Raw genomic sequence first — 21,705 nt, 5'->3', positions numbered from 1 at the left:
TGGGACTCACTGTTGCTTATTTTAAAGGCAGAGTGACAGAAAGAGACAGAGATCTTTAATCCCCTGATTTACTCCCCAAAGATCCTCAACAACCAGGACTGGACCAGGAGTTGGGCACACCATCTGAGTATCCCACGTGAGTGGTAGGAACTCAATTACTTGGGCCATCCGTCATCTGCTGCCTTCCAGGGCACATTAGCACAGCAGGCGCAGAGTTGCTGCCAGGGACCCAGGCAAGTACCGGGCACAGAATGAAGGCAGGCATTCCGCACGCCGAGGCCTAGCGTGCCCCATACCACAATGCCTGCCTTCAGTCTGATACCCTCTTTATCAACAATGATAACAATGCTCCGGGTAGCAAGCATTGTTGGCCCATTGATCAAGAATGGGCCAGGCAGAGTATTAAAGTATGTTGCTTGCACTCAGTTCGCAGAATGGTCCTAGCTGAGGGAACACTCAGTTGGGTGCTGAGGGAACACTCAGTTGCAAATGAGGAAAGTAAGCAGGATTCAGGGAGGTTGCATTGCCCAAGGCCACCTGGGGGAGGAGGGAGCTGAGCTGGGGCCAAAACTGGGGTCCTGTCAGCTCCAGAGTCCCCCTCCAGCAAGTCTGCTCCTCCACCAAGACTTGGAGACAGAAAAAAAAAAACAAAACTTTTTCCTCCTATGGAATAGCTACTTGACTTTCTCCATAATCCTTATGGCAAGAAACTGTTGTGTTTTTTTTTAAAGATTTATTTTTAATTTTAAAATTATTTTTATTGGAAAGTAAGATATACAAAAGAGGAGGAGAGACAAAGAAGATCTTCTATCCGATGAGCCACTCTACAAGCGGCCACGATGGCCGGAGCTGCGCAGATCAGGAGCCAGGAGCCTCTTGTGGGTCTTCCACATGGGTGCAGGGTCCCAAGGTTTGGGGCCGTCCTGGACTGCTTTCCCAGGCCTCAAACAGGGAGCTGGATGGGAAGCAGCCAGGAGATGATCAGGTGTCCGTTTATATGGGATCCTGGCAGTTGTGGGTAGAGAATTAACCAATGAGCCATCGCACTGGAGAACCCCAGGAAACTGCTTTGTGTGGCTTCTCTACTCCCTGCAGGGATATACCCTCCTCCCCTGGCAAGATAGTGCCTCCCCTGTTAGACTGGGAGCAGTCTTGCTGTGCCGCAGGGCTGGAGGGAGGCAGGGAAGAGCTGTTGGATTTGAGGACCTGCCCAAGCAGGGAGTAGAAGTGGACAGGTGGAGGGAGCTGGAAGCGTGGGTGGGATTTACACTTGTGGTTGTTGACTCCTTTTCGGGCTCAGGTGTTGCTGGGGCAGCATGGCCCAGGACCTCAGCGAGAAGGAGCTGCTCAAGATGGAAGTGGAGCAGCTGAGGAAGGAGGTGCTGAACCCCAGAGCGCCGGTGAGCCTGCGTTCCCTGCCTCCGCTTCTCTGCTCTGTGTCCTCGTGCTGTGGTGCGGGCAGGCAGTGATGGGAAGGGGGAGGGGCAGCAGAAGGAACGGCAGGTGTAGGATGGAAGAGGGGACTGGACATAGGAGGACAAGGAGGAGGGAGCAGCAGGCCTGAGACCTTGTCCGGGAGCTGCACTTCTCCAGCCCAGGAGAGAACTTTCCCATTCTAGGGCTGGGTCCGCCCAAGCTGCCCACAGGAGTAACAGTCCGAGTTCAAGGTCAAGTCAAGGCACTCTCACTACCTCCCAACCACCTACCCCCCATCGTGGCCCACAACTCTGATGCCCAGAAGCCAGTTTCCTTCATATATTCTGACAAATAAACGAGGACTGAGGCCGTATTTGTGTCTCTGCAGATTTCCAAGACGGGCAAGGAAATCAAGGATTACGTGGAAGCCCAAGCTGGAAATGACCCTCTTCTCAAAGGTGTCCCCGAGGACAGGAATCCCTTCAAGGAGAAAGGCTCCTGTCGGATAAGCTGATGTCCCGGAGCCCTCAGCCTGAGCATCTGGCCCTCCTCAGCCAGGCTCCAGTGTCCTGGGACACCCAGGCGACCAGCAAACTGGCTTCCTCTCCCAATCCCACAGTGCAGAGCACACCTGCCCCTCCTCCACTTTGGACTCTTTTTGCTCATTATCGCCTCTTCCTATCCAGTGGCGAGCTTGGCCACCTGAGCAGTGGGCATCCAGAGCAGGAGTGCCAGAAAGCCTCTGGGAAGCGCTCAGCTCAGGGCTGTTCTGGGCTCTGCTGTCTCCCCTGGTCACCACACACTTTGCACACCAGCGTAATTTGGAGTGAGGTACTCCCTTCCCAGCTGCTTAGATCGCCCCCATGGCCGATGACAAAAACAGTTTATAAAGACCTCTTTCAGGCATTCTCCCACATTGTCTAGTGTTTATTTCATGCTGGGCACCAGGGACAGAAAGGTGGGCAAACTTAGCATGGCTCTCTCTCTCTCTTTTTTAAGATTATCTTTATCGGAAAATCAAGATTTACAGAGAGACAGAAAGATCTTCCGTCCACTGACTGACTCCCCAAAGAGCCGCAATGCCAGCGCTGAGCTGGACCAAAGCCATCTCGTGGGGCCTGTGGTTGGTGTTAGTAGCTCTGATGTCCCTTGTCATGAAATGCTGAATAATTCACTTAGTATATGGCCAGCCTGGTGTCAGGACACAAGGACAGGACCTGAGAGAGGAAGCAGAATGCTCACCAAGGGGCAGTGTTGAAAATGGGGGTCAAGTTGCAGGATCTCCCTGGCAGCTCCCGTCCCCATTTCTGAGGGTGAAAAGTTGAGGTGGTGAGAAGCAGGGAGGTACTCTGAAGTAGCTGCCGGATGGCCCTGGGGTACCATCCTGTCCCCTCTCCTCACCCTCCCCGCCAGCCCCTGCTCCTTTATTACAGCAGGGAATTAGGGGAAGGGGTAACTCATCCCTGCAACTTCAGAGGCAAGGGAGCAGGAGCAGGAAGCCAGGAGAGCCGAGGTGAGAAGCAGCTGCTGCAGGGAGGTGTTGCCTCCCTGTGTCCCCAGCCCTAGTTGGTCCTGCTGGCCCCAGCCATACAATCCCAGGCAGTTTTATCCCTGCCCCCCCCACCCCCCAATCTTATTCATCTAGGTCTTTCATGTAAGTAGGAGGGACTCCAGCTCTGGAGCCATCATCCGCTGCCTCCTGGATGGACATTATCAGGAAGCTAGATCAGACGCAGAGTAGCTGGGACTCCTCCAGCCCTCAGATCTGAGATGTTGGGGCGTCACAGGAGGCAGCTTAATGTGCTATGCACCGTGCCAGCTCCTTGTACCCCTTCTTGTTTCTCTACTCCCTATAAGACCAACTCAGGACTCCAGGATACTGAGAACACCAATGGGCCCTGCCTGCCACCCACCCCAGGCGTTGAAGCTTCTTTTAAATGCTTTGACTGGTTCACGTGGGGCTGAGGAAAGCCTTATTACCTAGTTAATTCCTCTAGTAAGTCATAGATAGGTTAAGCATCGCTCAGTCCCTGAGACCTTGTGGCTGAGTAAATAATTAGGTAGATTAAAGTTCAAGAGGTGTATGAGAGACTAAGCCAGCAGTCCCTGTCCCTGTTTCCCGCCCCCCTGATCCCAGCCTGGGAGGAACCCATGCTTCTAGTTTCTCATGGATGCTCCCACTGGCCTTGCACGCCCACGCAAGCCAGTACCCTAACCTTCCCCTCTTCTCATACCAATGGCAACACACAGTGAATTTAGAGCTTTTGCTTGGATGTCTTTTTCGATCCGGTTGGGTTTCATTTATATTGATATCCACATTTACTGCAAAGCTAACTTTTCACTTGCTGTGAACATTAGTCATCGGTTTATTAATATTTCTGTTTTTAAAAATATTGGGAGGTGGTGAGGTAGCCTAGTGGCTAAAGTCCTTTTCCTGCAAGTGCTGGGATCCTGTATAAATGCCGGTTTGTACCTCGGCTGCTCGACTTCCCTTCCAGCTCCCTGCTTGTGGCCTGGGAAAGCAGTAGAGGACGGCCCAAAGCCTTGGGACCCTGCACTCTATGGGAGACCTGGAAGAGCTCCTGGCTTCAGATCAGCTCAGCCATTTGGGAAGTGAGCCAGCAAATGGAAGCTCTTTCTGTCTCTTCTTCTCTCTGTAAATCTGACTGCCCCCCCAAAAATAAATAATTCTTTTTATAAAGATTTATTTATTTTTATTACAAAGTCAGATATATAGACAGGAAGATCTTCCGTCCAATGATTCACTCCCCAAGTGACCGCAATGGCTGATGCTGCGCTGATCCGAAGCAGGGAACCAGGATGCAGGGTCCCAATGCCTTGGGCCGTCCTCGACTGCTTTCCCAGGCCACAAGCAGGGAGCTGGATAGGAAGTGGAGCTGCCGGGATTAGAACCGGTGCCCATATTGGATCCTGGCGCGTTCAAGGCGAGGACTTTAGCCGCTAGGCCACGCCGCCGGGCCCCCCCAAAATAAATAATTCTTTAAAAAAAATATGTAGGGGAGGCTGACACAGTGGTCAAAGGGCTAATCCTCCCATAGGGGATCCCCGAGCTACTCCACTTCCCATCTAGCTCCCTGTTTGTTGCAGGGGATGGTAGCGAAGGACAGCTCAAGTCCTTGGAAACCTGCATCTGCGTGGGAGACCCCAGGAGGCTCCTGGCTCCTGACTTCAGATCAGCTCAGCTCCAGCTGTTGTGGCCATTTGGAGAGTTTACTAGCGAATGGAAGATCTTTCTCATCTGGTCTCTCCTTTTCTCTGTAAAATTTACCTTTCAAATAAAAATGCATCTTTAAATAAAATTCTTTTTTCCTTTTTCTCTCTCTTGTGTTGAAAAGTATTGAGACACAGACATCTATTGTCTACTTGTTCACTCTGCAGAACCCCACAAAAGCACAATAAAGGACGTTAAATAATAGTGTGTTCCAACCTTTAGGGGTCAAATATGCACTGGGCACGTGCTAGGAGCACAGGAGTTCACGCACAATAAATATGAGAGACCGGTGGGTAACCCGGTGAGGCCAGCACATGGAAGACCAGCAGTGAGAGCCAGGGCTGCGGGACCCATATGCTAGCACACTGCCCTCTGCTGGCGGCCATCGGCAGAGGTTGTGTACTGCAGGTGCTAACCTGGAGAATGCCATTTCCAGGGTGATGAGAAAGGACTGCTCAGACTGCTGGAAGGAAAGGAAGCCGTCAAAGAGCTGGAGTTAGGAGAAGGACGACAGAGATAGCTATGAGCCACAATAAGTTTGCAGGTTGTGACTGTCACCAATGCATGCTCCCAGCAGGCCAAAAGTCTTTATTGTGACTCATTTCTATTGCACGACCTTAACACCCTTGGTGGTCTCCAACATTGTTCTGCAGATTTTGCATCTGTAGAGATGGAACTGAGAGTTGTAGGCCCCGGTCTCCCAAGGGTTAACTCCACAGCTTAGCTTGTTTCTCTAGGGGTAACAGGATGGGCAATCTTGGCCTGATACATTTAGCCCCTGGCTTGACCGCAAGTTCCCTCTTCCCTGCTTCCCCCCTTTTTAAGATGCCCTTGGGGGAGCTTAGGAGTTGCTTGAGCATTGGGATAATACTGGAAGGAACTAGGCAGACTATAAAAGAGGCAGGCTAACCTCAAATAAATGGCATTCTCTTTACAAGAATGACCCACTGCGTGTTGTCTTTTTTGTAACCCTAGTCCCTCCGCTCTACTCGGGGTACATGGCGATGCGGGTGTTGCCAACAAGAGTGTCACCCGCTGCTTCGCTGTAAGTCTGAGGCTTCTGCCGCAGCAGTCTTATGACCACAGCATGCAGGTTATGTTGGGGCATGCTCTGAACTGTGTTTGCGTTCACTGATGCACGTCTATGGGCCAGAGACAAAAAAAAGCCTGCTCTTGCATATTCATTTCCCTCTAGGCTAAAAAGTATCATTTCCCCTTGCGCAGGGAGTCAACACTGTGGATATGATTTCCCAGCTATGGAAGTGATTTCCCATGTTTTATTTCCTGATAACAAATGACTTGGTGTGACAGTTCCTGTGGGACGTGTTTTAGAACTCACCAGGAAGTGGGACCACAATTTTGGGTGGGTAACAACTTTTATGAAATGAAATACATGGAAAATATCAATAATACACGTCTACACGTATATTGTTAAACTATTGTTGCAGGTTTGCATGTGTACATGTGTGTGCAAACTATTTGGGGATGTAAAATATCACACTGAGGGTCTTGGAACAAATGAGTCAACAGGAAATGGTGAAAGCCACTGCTAAATGATGAAGGCCATGGTGAGTGAAGTCCTGAGCTGGGAGTAAGTGTTTGCAGCAGAACCAAGCCACGCACAGGACACCGGCACCTTCGGAGCAAATGCATCTCCCTCTGAGAGTGGAGACCTCCACGCACTCCCCCACCAGCAGCAGAAAGTCTCAATACTATCCCTGTGCCGCTCCCCTCACTTCTCCCCTGCCTTGAAGGCACCTGGGGGGCAGAAACCCAGGATCTTTCCAGCCTGTTGTGTTGATGGCCAACTCAGGTCCTTAGAAAACGGCTCTCAATTAACTTCCCTCTGTAAGTTCTCCTTCTGTACCGCTGCTGCAACCCAGACTAGGCATTGGCAGACAAAAAAAAGACGACGACGGGGTGAGTGTTGTGTAACAGGCTAACCTGCTGTATGGAACTCCCTCATCCCTCATCCCATTTCAGAGCACTGGTTCGAGTCCCAACTGCTCCCCTTCCAAGTCAGCTGCCTGTTAACGTGCCTTGGAAGGCAGCAAAAGATGGCCCGGATGTTCCTGGTTTCTGGCTTTGGTTTGTCCCAACCTCAGATATTGTGAACACGGGGACAGACCTGTGGAGGGAAGATCTCTCTCTCCGTTCACTGTTAAACCACCATGCCAACCCCCAAGTGTGCCCCCCTTTTTAGTAAGGATTCATTTATTTATTTATTTAAAAGTCAGCTTTATAGAAAGAGGAGGAGAGAGAGAAGGGACGAGGGGTGGGACAGGGAGAGAGATCTTGCATCTGCTGGTTCAATACACAGATGCCCTCACCAATCAGGTTAAAGCAAAGAGCCAACAGGTTAAAAAAAAAAAAAAACAGATCCGTTTTTATTTATTTATTTATTATTTTTGCTTGAAAAGTAGATTTACAGAGTGATGGAGAGATAGAGAAGGTCTTCCATTTGCTAATTCACTCCCTAAATGGCTGCATCAGCCAGAGCTGAGCCAATCTGAAGCCAGGAGCCAGGAGCTTCTTCGGGGTTTTTCACACCATGCAGGGTCCCAAGGCCTTGGGCCGTCCTCTGCTGCTTCCCCAGGTCACAGGCAGGAAGCTGGATTGAAGTGGAGCAGCTGGAACACAAACTGATGCTCATGTAAGCTGATGGCACCACAGGGTGGAGGATTAGCCAGTTGAGCCACAGCGCTGACCCCCCCAAAACAGCTTCTTCCAGGTCTCCCACGGGGTAGAAGGGGCCCAAATACTTGCGCTATTTTCTACTGCTTTCCCAGGCATATTAGCGGAGAACTGAATCAGAAGTGGAACAGCCAGGACTCCAGAAGGCAGCTGTTCCTATGGGATGCCAGGCTTACCCACTATGCCACAGTGCCAGCCCCATAAGCCTGCATTGTAACTTGCTTTTTGTAAAGCACACATCTATGTAATCGGTACCACAGAACATTGCCGATGCCCACAGAGGACTGTGGCAGGCCCTGTCCCACTGTGGCCCTCCCATCCCCGCAGCATTTGGTGGCCTCACTCACATGGTGACAGAGTCTTGTCTTAGCCTTGCTTTAGTCACATTTCCGAATTCTCTCCTAAGCTCATATGTGCACCTCCTTGTAAAAATCTGGTTTTAGGAGGACTGGTGTTATGGCACTGCAGGTTGGCCGCTATCTGCAGTGCCAGCACCCCTTATGGGTGTCAGCTGGTATCCCGGCTGCTCTGCTTCCAATCCAGCACCCTCCTAATACACTTGGGAAATCAGTGGGAGATGGCCCAAGCTCCTGGGTCCCTGAACCCACGTGGGAGACCAGGATAAAGCTTCAGTTTGGCCCAGCTCTGACCCTTGTGGCCATTTGGGGAATGAACCAGCAATTGGAAGCTGGAATTCCTCTCTGTAACTTCACCTTTAACACAATAGTACCTTTTTTTTTTTAAGTGCAGTTTTATCAAAGGGCCCTTCATATCTGCTCAGACCCCTCATTGTCCGTGATGTCCCAGGTGCTGTTCTCTCTGCCCCGTTGCTTGGCTGCAAGTGTCCCCTTATCCATGCCATATTCAGTTAGGCCCGATCTCTCCAGTGGCAAGATCCCCCAGAGCCCAGCCCCTGTACCTCCTCCGTGGTCCTGAATCAGGCTTTCCTTGTTGTGCTGTGGCAAGGATCACCGGAGAGCAGTCATTCCGTCCTCGCCTTGCTGGACAATAGTTTTACCAACTAAGTTGCCGCTCCAAACGACACGCAATGGTTTTTACTTCACCTCTTTAGGAACTTTACAGAAATGAAATCATACATTATTTATCCTTTTGTGTCTGCCTTCTGTCACCCAGTACTATTTTGTGTGTGACTGCACTAGCTTTATTACTTTCACCAAGCCATTTTATCATGCTCACACTCGATGTCAAGAAATAAAATATAATATGAAAAAAATATGTCCTTGTTATTATTCAGTTTATTGTGAATAAAGGGTCCGCTTCATTCTGCAGGCCTGGTCTGATGGCCCAACAGGGAGCATTTCAGGGCGCAAGCAAATCAGAACCATTTGTACTCAGAGCCCCTGAGCAGGACTGGAACTATATTTGGTGAGTGAACTAACTCCCTGGTTGCTGTAATAGACCAAGCCATTCTTGAGGTATCCCCCAATCTCACTAAATCAGAAAAGACCCTACATGAGCACACATAACAACCATCCCATCTACAAATTTCATCTGTACGGTTTTTCTTTCGTATGGGGCAGAAAAAGGCCCCCTAATGGAGTGCATGGACCAAAGCGTCACTGTATTCTCCAGCCTGCTGGAATGACACTGTGCTGTTATAATGAAGACAAGCTAAATATTGAGACCACTGTTACAATGAAAAACTTTCACAACTTTTACCACTTCTACAAATAATGGAGTAAAGCCGTTTCCTAGGCTGACCGTGAGATCCACACAAGAAACTACCTCTGGCTATAAAATGCATCACCCAAGGCAAATGATGGCATGCGCCTTCTGGCAGATGTCTTAACAGATGATATTTTTATTGCTTTTTAAATCAAAGATTATTTAAAAGGCAGACTTAGAGAGGAAGAGGCTCAGAGAGGGAAGAGGAAAGCTTCCATCTGCTGGTTCACTTGCCAACTGGCCAGAACAACAGGACAACCAGGACTGGGCCAGGCCAAAGCCATGAGCCTGGACTCCCGTCTGGGTCTCTCCCCATGGATGGCAGGGGCCTGGGGACGTCGGCCATCTTCTGTCACCTATCCAGTTGCATTAGCAACGAATTTGAACTGGAACTTACCTGAGAAGCCAACGTCTCAGGTGGTGGCTTAACCCAATACACCAAATGTTAGCTCAACATTCTTTTAAGATTTATTTATTTTTATTGTAGTCAGATATATACAAAGGAGAAGAGACAGAGAGGAAGATCTTCTGTCCGATGATTTACTCCCCAAGCTGCCGCAACGGCTGTAGCTGTGCTGATCTGAAGCCAGGAGCCAGAAGCCTCTTCCTGGTCTCTTGCAAGATTGCAGGGTCCCGGGCCCAGGAGCGTGGCCTTGAACGCCCCGGGATCCCATACGGTTCTAATCCCGGCAGCTCCACTTCTCATCCAGCTCCCTGCTTGTGGCCTAGGAAAGCAGGAGAGGACGGCCCAATGCATTGGGACCCTGCACCCGCGTGGGAGACCTGGAAGAAGTTCCAGGTTCCCGGCATAGGATTGGCGCGCACCGGCCGTTGCAGCTCACTTGGGGAGTGAATCATCGGATGGAAGATCTTCCTCTCTGTGTCTCCTCCTCTATGTATATCTGACTTTGCAATAAAATCAATAAATCTTTTTAAAAAAAAAAAGATTGCAGGGTCCCAAGTCCTTGGGCCATCCTGGACTGCTTTCCCAGGCCACAAGCAGGGAGGTAGAGCGGAAGTGGAGCAGCTGGGATTAGAACCGGCGCCCATATGGGATCCCGGGGCGTTCAAGGCAAGGACTTTAGCCATCAGGCCACTGTGCCAGGACAAGCTCAGTATTTATTTATTTATTTATTTTTTAACAGATTTATTTATTTTTTTATTGGAAAGTCAGAAATACAGAGAGGAGGAGAAACAGAGAGGAAGATCTTCCATCTGATGATTCACTCCCCAAGAGGAGCAGCCGGGATCAGAACTGACGCCCATATGGGATCCCGGGGAGTTCAAGGTGAGGACTTTAGCCACTAGGCCACGCCACTGGGCCCTCGAGTATTTTTTTTAATAAAATATTTCATCTGTGGCCAATACTGCGGCATAACACATAAAGCTGTTGCCTGAGGTGCTGGATCCCACATGGGATGGAAGAAATGTGCTGAGGTGGAAAAGCACGCTAACCTGCAGCATGGAACATCGACATTCCAGTTACTCCACTTAAAATCCAGCTTTCTGCTAACATGCTTGGGAAAACAGAAGATGGCTCAAGCCATAAGGCCCCTGAACCCATACGGGAGACCCAGATGAAGCCCCTGGCTTCCCATCACTAATATCTGGGGGATGACCCAGCAGATAGAACTTCTCTCTCTCTGTAACTCTGCCTTTCAAATAAAATTAAATCTTCAGGCCCAGCGTGGCAGTCCAGTGGCTAAGGTCCTCGCCTTGCACGTGCCAGGATCTCATATGGGTACTGGTTCATATCCTGGGTGCTCCACTTTCCATCCAGCTCCCTGCTTGTGGCCTGGGAAAGCAGTTGAGGACAGCCCAAAGCCTTTGGACCCTGCACCTGTTTGGGAGACCTGAAAGAGGCTCCTGGCTCCTGGTTTCAGATTGGCTCAGCTCCGGCTGCTGCAGCCACCTGGGGAGGGAACCAGTGGATGGAAGATCTGTCTCTCCTTCTCTCTATATCTGACTTTCCAATAAAAATAAATACATTTTTGGCCCTGGCGCAGTAGCCTAGTGGTTAAAGTTCTCACCTTGAATGCGCCAGGATCCAATATGGGCACCGGTTCTAATCCTGGCAACTCTGCTTCCCATCCAGCTCCCTGCTTGTGGCCTGGGAAAGCAGTTGAGAACAGACCAAAGCCTTGGGACCCTGCACCCATGTGGGAGACCTGGAAGAAGTTCCTGGCTCCTGGCTTCGGATCGGCACAGCACCGGCCCATTGCGGCTCACCTGGGGAGTGAATCATCAGATGGAAGATCTTCCTCTCTGTCTCTGACTTTGCAATAAAAGTAAGTGTTTTTAAATAAGCAAATAAATACATATTTAAATATAGATATAAATAAATAAATCTTTAAAACAATCTTCCTTTAAAATATTTTTTTCTGGGCCTACTGTGATGGCTCAATTGACTAATCCTCCACCTCGAAGTACTGGAATCCATATGGGTGCCAGTTTGTGTCCAGCTGTTCCACTCCCCATCCAGCTTGTGGCCTGGGAAAGCAGTCGAGGACGGCCCAAAGCCTTGGGACCCTGCACAACCATGGGAGACCCAGAAGAAGCTCCTGGCTTTGGATCAGCTCAGTTCCAGCCGTTCTGGCCTTTTGTGGAGTGAAACATTGGACGGAAGGTTTTTCAGTCTCTCTTTCTCTCTGTATATCCACTTTTCCAATAAAAAAAGGTAAATAAATAAAAAAATTTTTTTAAAGTCCAAGTTTGTTCTGTAGGTCTGCAGCAAGGGCATAAGCAGGTAGGGAACCAGGTCTGTAAGCATGTTCTTAGCACTGGCCACATCAACACCAGATCCACCACCTGCAACCTGCGCAGCTGCAGCCTACAGCCCCTCAATGCTGTAACTCTAGGCAGCAGTCACCTTCGGTACCACCATGTTCTCCCGGCGGCCGCTTCAGGGAAACCTTCAAAGACAGAACCCTCTGCAACCCACCGTCACCTCTTCTTGCCGTTTGACTTCTGAATATATATATGTGTATATATTTTTTAATGAATATGTTTTAAGATACATCTTGGGTCCGGCAGCGTGGCCTAGCGGCTAAAGTCCTCGCCTTGAAAGCCCCGGGATCCCATATGGGTGCCGGTTCTAATCCCGGCAGCTCCACTTCCCATCCAGCTCCCTGCTTGTGGCCTGGGAAAGCAGTCGAGGACCGCCCAATGCATTGGGACCCTGCACCCACGGCGTGGGAGACCTGGAGGAAGTTCCTGGCTTCCGGCTTCGGATCGGCGCAGCACTGGCCGTTGCAGTCACTTGGGGAGTGAATCATTGGACGGGAGATCTTCCTCTCTGTATATCTGACTTTGAAATTAAAAATAAATATATCTTTAAAAAAAGATACATCTTATTTGTTTGAAAGAGTTACACAGAAATGGAGAGACAGAAGCGTTAGCCAGAAGTCAGGAGTTTTGTATTGTTTTTAAGATCTTCCTGGAGCGGGGTGCAGGATCCCAAGGCCTTGGGCCGTCCTCGACTGCTTTCCCAGGCCACAAGCAGGCAGCTGGATGAGAAGTAGGGCTACAATTAGAACCAGCGCCTTCATGAAATCCCAGTGCGTTCAAGGTGAGGGCTTTAGCCGCTAGGCCACGCTGCCGGGCCTAAGCCAGGGGTTTTTTCCACGCCTTCCATATAGGTGCAAGGGCCCAAGCACTTGGGCCATCTTCTGCTGCCTTCGTAGGTGCATTAGCAGAAGCGGGAAGGGAAGTCGAGCTGCTGGGACTTGATCCGGCTACCTCTATACGCTTGTTTCTGCTTGAGAAGGAATCCGTTGATTGTGATTAGCCCATGATCTTTTTTTCCCCCCATTTGGGTGCAATTGAAATGTCGGTTGATACCACCACTCACCGCCCCCCACCCCTCAACACCACCCTGTGGTCCCAATGGTCCCAGCAGGCCTGGGGCTGCATGCTGGCCCAACACCAAACTCCAGTTTAGCCCTGATGCTAATAGGTGCATCCCCGCTGGAGCGAGTTCTCCCACCTCCTGGGAACCCAAACACACCAACCCGCTCAGACTCTGAGACTCGCAGGACCTGCATGGGGCGGGCGGCAGGAGGGCTGCCCGGCCACTCTGGGCTTCCAAGGCGCCGCAGCACACCATCCCCCCAAGGGGACAGTCCGCCTGTGACGAGACCACAAACGCTTCCTGGGGCCCAGACGCCATCCAAGAACACAAGCTCGCCCCGCGCCGCCGGGGCAGCACCCCAGACACGGACCTTGGACAGAGCTGCCCGCACGGGGGCGGGGACCTTGGAGAACGCCCCGTGGCCCGAGAGAAGAGGTCCACCACGGGCGAGAGGTCGTGGAGCGGAGGGGACGCCCCCGAGACCCGAGGCCTTCGCTACGAGGCCAGAGGAAAGATACAGCGGACCCCGGCCCGGGACAAGAACCACGACCTCCCCGACTGCCCGACACGCCTACGCGCTCGCTCTTCGGAAACCCCAGCCCAGTGTTTGCTCGTGACCAATCGGGGTCCCGCAAAGGCCGTTCTCCCGCCCCTCGGTTCCGCCGAACCACTTCATTCGCGGGCTCACAGAGCAGTCACGTAGCGCGCTCCGCTCCGTAGCCAATAGGAAAGGGAGTCTCGGTAGTTTTCAGGTGCCCCGCCCGGAGCAGCAACTTCGGGTGGTTTCGGCTGTTTCCCTCCAGGGGAAGAAAAAAAAAAGGTAAGGTTCACTCTGCCGTCACTTTTCTTTTTCCGCTCGTCTTGCGCTTGCGCACTTTGCGCCTCAGTGTGCCTGTGAAAGGAAAGCCTCCTGAGAGACGGCTGGCGAGGGATGCTCAGCCGCGGTGGTTCAGGTCAGTCGGCCACGGATTCTGCCTGAGGTAGAAGTTTCCGCCCACGGTTCCCAAAACAGAGACTTGTTAAGGCCAAAAAGTCTGAAGAGGTCCCACCGAGATTTGAACTCGGATCGCTGGATTCAAAGTCCAGAGTGCTAACCATTACACCATGGGACCTGCCGGCTGCTAGAGCACTCGGGAGCTTCCTCAAGCCACGTGGCGCGCTGGGCCGACTGGAGATCGCCGTAGGGCGTCCAGTCGGCGCTCCTGAGCCTGCGGCTCTCGGAACCGGGGCCGCTGGGGTCGGCGGCAGGAAACGGAGCCACGCGCTCCAGACGTTCCAGTCCCTGGGCTGCCTTCTCTTCCGGCGGCGCTTCCTGCACTCCTGCGGCAGTCGGGGTCGCGCCCCGGGAAGTCGGAGTGACCTGGCGCCGCGAGGCCCGGCCGCGGTCCGGAGAGAGCCGGCCGCAGGCTCGGGGTCTGCCGCCCGCCGGGGCTCCGAGCGTCCGGGCGTGCACGTGGGGAGAGGTCGACCCGGGCGTGCACGTGGGGAGAGGTCGACCCGGGCGTGCACGCGGGCAGAGGTCGGCAGGTCCGCGCCCGGCGCGCCCCCGGGGGTGGAGCCCTCGTGCTTCCAAAGGCCGGTGGTGGGGCGGTCTCGGGGATGCTTGCAGACCCACCCACACCTACTGTGAAGCCATGGGATGAGTCTAACAGATCCCTCCCTGCATTTCCCACATTCACACTCCGTGCTTACCCTGGCCGTTTGTCTAGAACCTTCACTTAGGGAACTTTGCCAAAAGATCTGTCCCAAGCTGGTGCTCGCAATGGTGAGGACTGGGAGATAAAAGTCACCAAGTGAAAGGTGGTCCCATAATGAAACTGTCCATGCAATAAATACCGAGTGTCTGGGGATTCCGTTATTGGACTGACATGGGAAAATATGCAGGCCTCAACAAAAGGACAATGTGCTGACCGGTGAGCGCACACACTAGAATCCCACCTGCACACTAACAGAAAAGCTCTCCAAAGGCGGCCCAGACACCTGCCAAAGCACATCGCCTTTCTTGAGTGGCCCAGGTCCTGGGGCCTGGCTGCTCTGTGTCCTCCTTCCCTGGCCGTCTGCAGCCAGGGTGGCAGTGCGTGTCCTTGGATGGGTCCCAGCGTAGAACTGCTTCAAGTCCAACATCTCCGGGACCTAAAGGGCAGCCTGGCAGTGTTCAGACACAGCAGGAGGGCCACAACCCTAACCAGGGGCGCAGGGTCTCAACTTGACTAGGGTACCAGCTACCTCCTTTCCTTGGGTTCTTCTTCTTTTTCCCTCCTTTGTATTGGAAAGGCAGAGACTTGGAGAGATGGATCTCTCTACCTGTATTTCCCAGTGCCTACAACATCCGGACAGGAGCAGAACAGGAAGCAGTGAGGGAGGGGGTGCCCTAACCCAGGAAATGGGATTGGGGCAACTCCATGGCAGTGCCGAGGTGCGGCCCCTCCACTCCCCTGTTCTTGACGGATTTCCTGTTTGCTCTCTCAGCCCTTCTCTGCATTCTGATATCCCTTTGTTAATGCACCAAGCTCTTTCCCATGAACACAGTCAAGAATCTGAAGGAAAAAGTTCCATTGGTGACAGTTGTTGCCGGAAAGCACATTTATAAGGGCCTTTCGGTTTTCCTGTATCACTTCAATATCTGTCTGATGCAGCCCTGGCCTTTGTTAATTACAAGATGTCTATGTCGGTCTGTTTCTGTAACTCTCCCCTTCTAATGAATAAAGGATGGAAAGGAGAGAGACCCAGTTGCTTCAAAAGAAAATTATAGGCCCCAGCACGATGGCTCAGTGGCTAAATCCTCATCTTGCGAATGCCAGGATCCCTTGTGGGTGCTGGTTTGTATCCCAGCTGCTCCGCTTCCCATTCAGTCCCTGCTTGTGGCCTGGGAAAGCAGTCGAGAACAGCCCAAAGCCTTAAGGCCTGCACCATGTGAGAGACCTGTAAAACACCCCTGGCTTCTGGCTTTGGATCAATTCAGCTCTGGCCATTGCAGCCACCTGGGGAGTGAACCAGCAGGTGGAAGATCTTTCTGTCTCTCCTTCTCTCCATTAATCTGATCTGCTTTTTCAATAAAATAAATCCTGGAAGAAAAGAACAAGAAGCATCAAAGGGTTTCCGTTCTGTGGAACAAATCCATCTCCTTGAAGCACCTGCCACAGGGTGAAGATATTTGCTGACTGGGGCTGGGATGGAGTGACTCCCTTGTCTGTGATGTGAGCTTTCCCGTGTCTTACACAGGTTCAGTGAATGTCAAGACATTACCTTCTCAAAAGCTTCTGTACAGGTACTAAAGGGCCATACTTATAACCTTTCACCGTGCATTGGAGATAGATTCCAGATACTTCAGTTCATGTGGGACAAAATAAATGTAAATTTGTTTGTTGTAAAAAAAAAAATAAAGACTGTATTTTTTTTTCATAAGATACATTTCCCAAGGCTTTTGTGAAGGGTCTTTATATGCTTTTAAAAATTTTGGTCCCAAAGCATTAGCTTTTCATTACATTTCCCATAGGTTTTTTTTTTCCCCCTGAGATTTGAATTCTTTAGTTGCAGGGAGGAGTTACAGAGAGAAGGACACACAGAGAGAAAGATCTTCCATCCTTTGGTTCATTCCCCAGATGGCTGCAACAGCCAGGGCTGGGCCAGGCTGAAGCCAGGAGCCTGGAGCTTCTTCCTTGTCTCCCATGTTGGTGCAGGGACTCACACACTTGTGTAATTTTCCACTGCTCTCCCAGGCGTGTTAGCAGGAAGCTGGATTGGAAATGGAGCAGCCAGGATTCCACCTGGCATCAGTAGGGCATGCTGGCCCTGCAGGTGGGGACTCAATCCTCAGGCATGCACACCACAAGACCCCCAGGCTTTTTTTTTTTTTTTAAGATTTATTTACTTTTATTGTTAAGTCAGATATACAGAGAGGAGAAGAGACAGAGAGGAAGAGCTTCCATCCAATGGTTCACTCCCCCAAGTGGCTGCAATGGTTGGAGCTGAGCCAATCCAAAGCCAGGAGCCAGGAGCTTCTTCCGGGTCTCCACGTGAGTGCAGGGTCTCAGGACTTTGGGCCGTCCTCGACTGCTTTCCCAGGCCACAGGCAGGGAACTGGATGGGAAGCAGGGCTGCCAGGATTAGAACCAGCGCCCATATGGGATCCGGACACGTGCTATTGCGCCGGGCTAAGCTATTGTGCTGGGCCCTGTAGGACATATTTAAAATACGTAAAGGAATGGGTTCTTTAGGTAAAGATTTATTGACTTTTATTGGAAAGGTAGAGTTACAGAGAGAGAAGAAGATACAGAGACAGAGAAAGAGAGATCTTTCATGCATTGGTTCACTCTTCAAATGGCTACAACAACCAGAGCTAAGCTGATCTGAAGCCACAGGAGCTTCTTCTGGGTTTCCCACATGAGTGAAGGGTCCCAAAGACTTGGTCCATCCTCCACTGCTTTTTCAGGCCATTAGCAGTGAGCTGTATTGGAACTGGAGCATCTGGGATTTGAACCAGCAGGCATGGGATGCCTGTGCTGTAGGCAGCAGCTTTGTTGGCTGTATCACAGTGCTGGTGCCAATGCAGTGGTTTTTATGATTAAAAGTAAACAACATGTAAATGCAATGGAACTTAATTAACATTGTGTATATCTGGTTGAGTTGATCTGTTTGTTGATATTTGCATGAGTGAGAACAAATATGTATGTATGACATGCAATTTATAAATTATCCTGTATTTATCCCACACAACTTAATTTTCTTGTGCTCATTTCAGGAAACTTACTAATTATGGTTTTATAAGCAAGACTTTCCCCATAATTTGCACTCTAAAAACAGCTCTAATTTAACACAGCCAGCAATAGCTCATGGGCCACATGCAGCTGTGGCTTGCTTTGCGATGGCCCCACGAGCTTTCAATTTCACTAGAGCTGTATTTTAGTTTCTTACTTAGAGGTAGAATGATGGGTATAAAGGGGGCAAGGGGGAGCTCTGAAATTACTGGTCCATTCCCCAAATGCCCACAACAGCCTGGGCTGAGGCAGGCTGAGTCTGAAAAGTGCCCCACTTGGGTGGCAGGAGGCCAGGCATTTGGGCCACCATCTGCTACCTCCCAGGCTCATTAACAGAGAGCAGGAAGAGACGCGCAGGGCTGCTGGGGCTCCAACCAGGCACCCCTAGATCAGAGATCAGAGGCCAGCATCCCAAGCTGGGAGTGGGAGGGTGGGAAGGAGACAGCTTCACTTACCTGCCCCAGTTATACTTTACAAAGAACAGGTGACAGACTTTATATGACCCAGTAAACCTAAAACATCGAGGATGAGGTCTTTTACAAGAACAAGACTGGCTCCTTATGTCTAATCAATATTACTTGGGCCCGGCAGCGTGGCCTAGTGGCTAAAGTCTTCGCCCTGAATGTGCTGGGATCCCATATGGGCACTGTTTCCTATCCCCGCAGCTCCACTTCCCATCCAGCTCCCTGCTTGGGGCCTGGGAAAGCCTTAAGTTCTTGGTTCCTGGCTCCAGATCAGCACAGCACCGGCCGTTGCGCTCACTTGGGGAGTGAATCATCGGACAGAAGATCTTCCTCTCTGTCTCTCCTCCTCTCTGTATATCTGACTTTTCAATAAAAATAAATAAGTCTTAAAAAAATAAAAAGATTTATTTAAAAAAAATATTACTCAAAGCACTTTCTAGGGCCTGGCTTGGGAGTTCCTTTTTATAAGTATGCCTGTGGGGCCTTGCGCAGTAGCCTAGGGGCTAAAGTCCTTGCCTTGCACATGCCAGGATCCCCTATGTGCGCTGGTTCTAATTCCGGCAGCCCTGTTTTCCATCCAGCTCCTAATCAAACAAACAAAAAAGAAAAACATACAAGTAAGTCTGCAAGAGATGAGGAGCTTCTGCCAGCTTCAAAAGTAGCTGCATCTCATCCCTAGGTTCTTTGATTTAGTGCAGTGGAGTTTCTTCCATGGCAAGACTTTGTTGAAGAAGGAAGTTGCATATAGTTGGTTTTCTGTGTGTCTCAGAGTCTCACATTTGTGGATTTAACCAACCACAGATCAAAAATATTGCTGCAGTGTAGTGTGTAGTCAGGGCCAGGATGTTGGCATCCTTCATCATTGCTCCCCAAGCAATTCACTGGAGCAACTATGTAATCAGTGTTTATATAGTATTGGGTCTTATTTTTTTGTGTGTGTGATTTATTTATTTTTATTGCAAAGTCAGATAAACAGACAGGAGTATAGACAGAGAGGAAGATCTTCCATCCGAAGATTCACTCCCAAAGTGGCCACAATGACCAGAGCTGTGCTGATCTGAAGCCAGGATCTATGAACTTCTTTCCGGGTCTCCCACGTGGGTACAGGGTCCCAAGGCTTTGGGCCGTCCTCGACTGCTTTCCCAGGCCACAAGCAGGGAGCTGGATGGGAAGTGGAGCTGCTGGCATCAGAACCGGCGCCCATATGGGATCCCGGCGCGTTCAGGACAAGAACTTAAGTTGCTAGGCCACGCCGCCGGGCCCGCCTTTAATTTTTTTTTTAAAGCAGTTAGGGAGAGAGGCAGAGACAAAAGGAGATCTTCCATCCACTACCCAAGTGGCTGTAACAGCCAGAGCTAGACCAGCCTAAAGTCAGGAACCAGGAACTTCTTCAGCCTCTCTTGGGCCACCCCTCCCCTGCTGCCTTCCCACGCCGTTAGCAGGAAGCTGGATCGTATGTGGTGCAGCTGAACTTCAAACTGGCGCACAATTTACCAGTTATGCCACAGCACCAGTTCTTCTTGTTTTAAATTTTTTATTTATTTGTATATATCAAAGAAGCGGAGAAAGAGCACTCTTATTAACCTATAAAGGCGGGGCTAGCTGAAGCCAGGAGCCAGAAATCCAATCCATGCTTCCCACCCGGGTGGCAGGCAACTTGATTACTTGAGTCATCACAACTGTGTGCTAGGGTCTACAGGGTGGGAAGTTAGAGTCAGGAGCCATAGCCAGGGACTGAACCCAGGCATCTTAACCAGCAGCCTGAACGCCCTCTCCTACACAGAATTCTATACTGCAGGACTTCTCAGGGCCTTTACTGTACACCCTGGATCTGTGACTTTCCAAGGGGGAGACACGGCCTGTAATAGTTTTTCCAAATCACTTAAATGCCAAAACATGCTTCATAAATCTGTATTAACATCTCACAGGATGCATGTTTAAGGGGCCCACCTGCCCTGGGGCATCCTAGTGGGAAGGTGTCTCTGGAGAAGCAGAGCCTGTGAAGACAGGACTGCCGGCTCCTTCCACCCGTGACGTGGGTCCCAGGAGTCTCACGTCCCTGGTTGTCTCTGCCTTGTGACCGCATTGACCCCATCTGCTTCCCTCGACAGGTTGGCCTGGCTGCCAGTGTGGCCCCAGGCACTCTGGAGTGGAGAGTCTGATGCCAATGCAGCTCTTTGGGTAGACACAGGATGGCACCAGTCTCCTTGAGTCCCAGCCTAACCTTCCCCAGCCCCCCGGGCTTGTTCACGCCTCCCTCCTCTGTCACTGGACTGAACCACACCAGGATGAAAACTCCCCAGACAGGATAGTGAAGAGCAATGGATAGCTGCTGTTTGTTCACTCATGGAGTTTTGTTAAAAAAAAAAAATTACTTTTAGATGTTTTGAATTTTGATTTGTAAGCATTTATAGCCTAGTTTTACTAGCATAATTATTTTAAAGGTTTATTTATGTATGCTTATTGTAAAGTCAGATATACAGACAGGAGGAGAGACAGAGAGGAAGATCTTCTGTCCAATGATTCACTCCCCAAGTGACCGCAATGGCTGGTGCTGTGCCAATCATAAGCCAGGAGCCAGGAACCTCTTCCGGGTCTCCCACATGGGTGCAGGGTCCCAAGGCTCTGCTTTCCCAGGCCACAAGCAGGGAGTTGGATGGGAAGTGGAGCTGCCGGGATTAGAACCAGTGCCCATATGGGATCCCGGCACATGCAAAACGAGGACTTTAGCCACTAGGCCACTGTGCCGGGCCCTAAAGATTTATTTTTATTTTTATTTGAAAGGTAGAGTTACAAAGAGAAGGAGAAAATTTTGCATCTGCTGGTTCACTCTCAAAATGACCAAAATAGTTGGGCTGGGCTGATCTTTTTTTTTTTTTTAATTGCAAAGTCTGATTTACAGAGAGAAGAGAGAAAGAGAGACAGAGAGACAGAGAGAAAGATCTTCCATCCACGGGTTTACTCCCCAAGTGGCCGCAACAGCTGGAACTGAGCCAGTCTGAAGCCAGGAGCTTCCTCCAGGTCTCCTACACCGGTGCAGGGTCCCAAAGCCCTGGGCCGTCCTCAACTGTTTTTCCAGGCCACAAGCAGGGAGCTGGATGGGAAGTAGAGCAGCCGGGATAGGAGCCAGTGATCATATGGGATCCTGGCGCATGCAAGATGAGGACTTTAGCTACCAGGCTACCATGCTGGGCCCTGGACTGATCTAAAATCAGGGCTCAGGAGCCTCTTCTAGGTCTCCCACAACAGTGCAGGGGCTCTAAGAACTTAAGCCATCCTCTACTGCTTTCCCAGGACATAAACAGAGAGCTGGATTGGAAATGGAGCAGACGAGACAAAAAAACAGTACCCATACCGGATGTTAGCACTGTAGGCAGAGGCTTAGCTTACATATCGTGGCACCAGTCTTCATATTCTTTATTTTTTAAAAGAGATTTGTTAATTTATTTTAAAGGTCACATGACACAGAAAGAGAAACGGAGGATGGTATCTTCTGTTCATTGGCTCATTCCCCAAATGCATACAACAGGCAGGAATGCCGTGCAGGTCTTTCATGTGTGGCAAGAATCCAAGCACTCCAGTCATTATCCATGGCCTCCCAAACAC

The 21,705-nt window shown here is 50.6% G+C and overlaps 1 protein-coding gene and 1 non-coding gene across 2 annotated transcripts; one reads left to right on the top strand and one right to left on the bottom strand.

The window, feature by feature from the left end:
- Positions 1-1,316: 1,316 nt before the first annotated feature.
- GNGT2 (G protein subunit gamma transducin 2) lies at positions 1,317-2,346 on the top strand. Its single transcript, XM_004591085.2, has 2 exons — positions 1,317-1,400; positions 1,805-2,346. Exons 1-2 carry the CDS (start codon positions 1,317-1,319, stop codon positions 1,928-1,930), a joined length of 210 nt encoding a protein of 69 aa, XP_004591142.2. The 3' UTR covers positions 1,931-2,346.
- An 11,572-nt stretch (positions 2,347-13,918) lies between these two features.
- On the bottom strand, positions 13,919-13,990 carry TRNAQ-UUG (transfer RNA glutamine (anticodon UUG)). Its single transcript has one exon. It is a non-coding gene; the product is annotated as a tRNA-Gln (tRNA).
- Between the last annotated feature and the right edge of the window lie 7,715 nt (positions 13,991-21,705).

This window comes from Ochotona princeps, chromosome 17 (assembly GCF_030435755.1).
Source record: "Ochotona princeps isolate mOchPri1 chromosome 17, mOchPri1.hap1, whole genome shotgun sequence".
Lineage (NCBI taxonomy): Eukaryota > Metazoa > Chordata > Mammalia > Lagomorpha > Ochotonidae > Ochotona > Ochotona princeps.
The sequence above is the reverse complement of the archived record's forward strand: the minus strand, read 5'-3'. Positions and strand labels throughout refer to the sequence as shown.

What these genes read in the sequence shown, in the direction of transcription:
- GNGT2 (XM_004591085.2), top strand. Translation starts at nt 1,317, where the DNA reads ATGGCCCAGGACCTCAGCGAGAAGGAGCTGCTCAAGATGGAAGTGGAG. An exon ending in TGCTGAACCCCAGAGCGCCG is followed by an intron (nt 1,401 to 1,804) that starts GTGAGCCTGCGT and finishes GTGTCTCTGCAG; the next exon opens with ATTTCCAAGACGGGCAAGGA.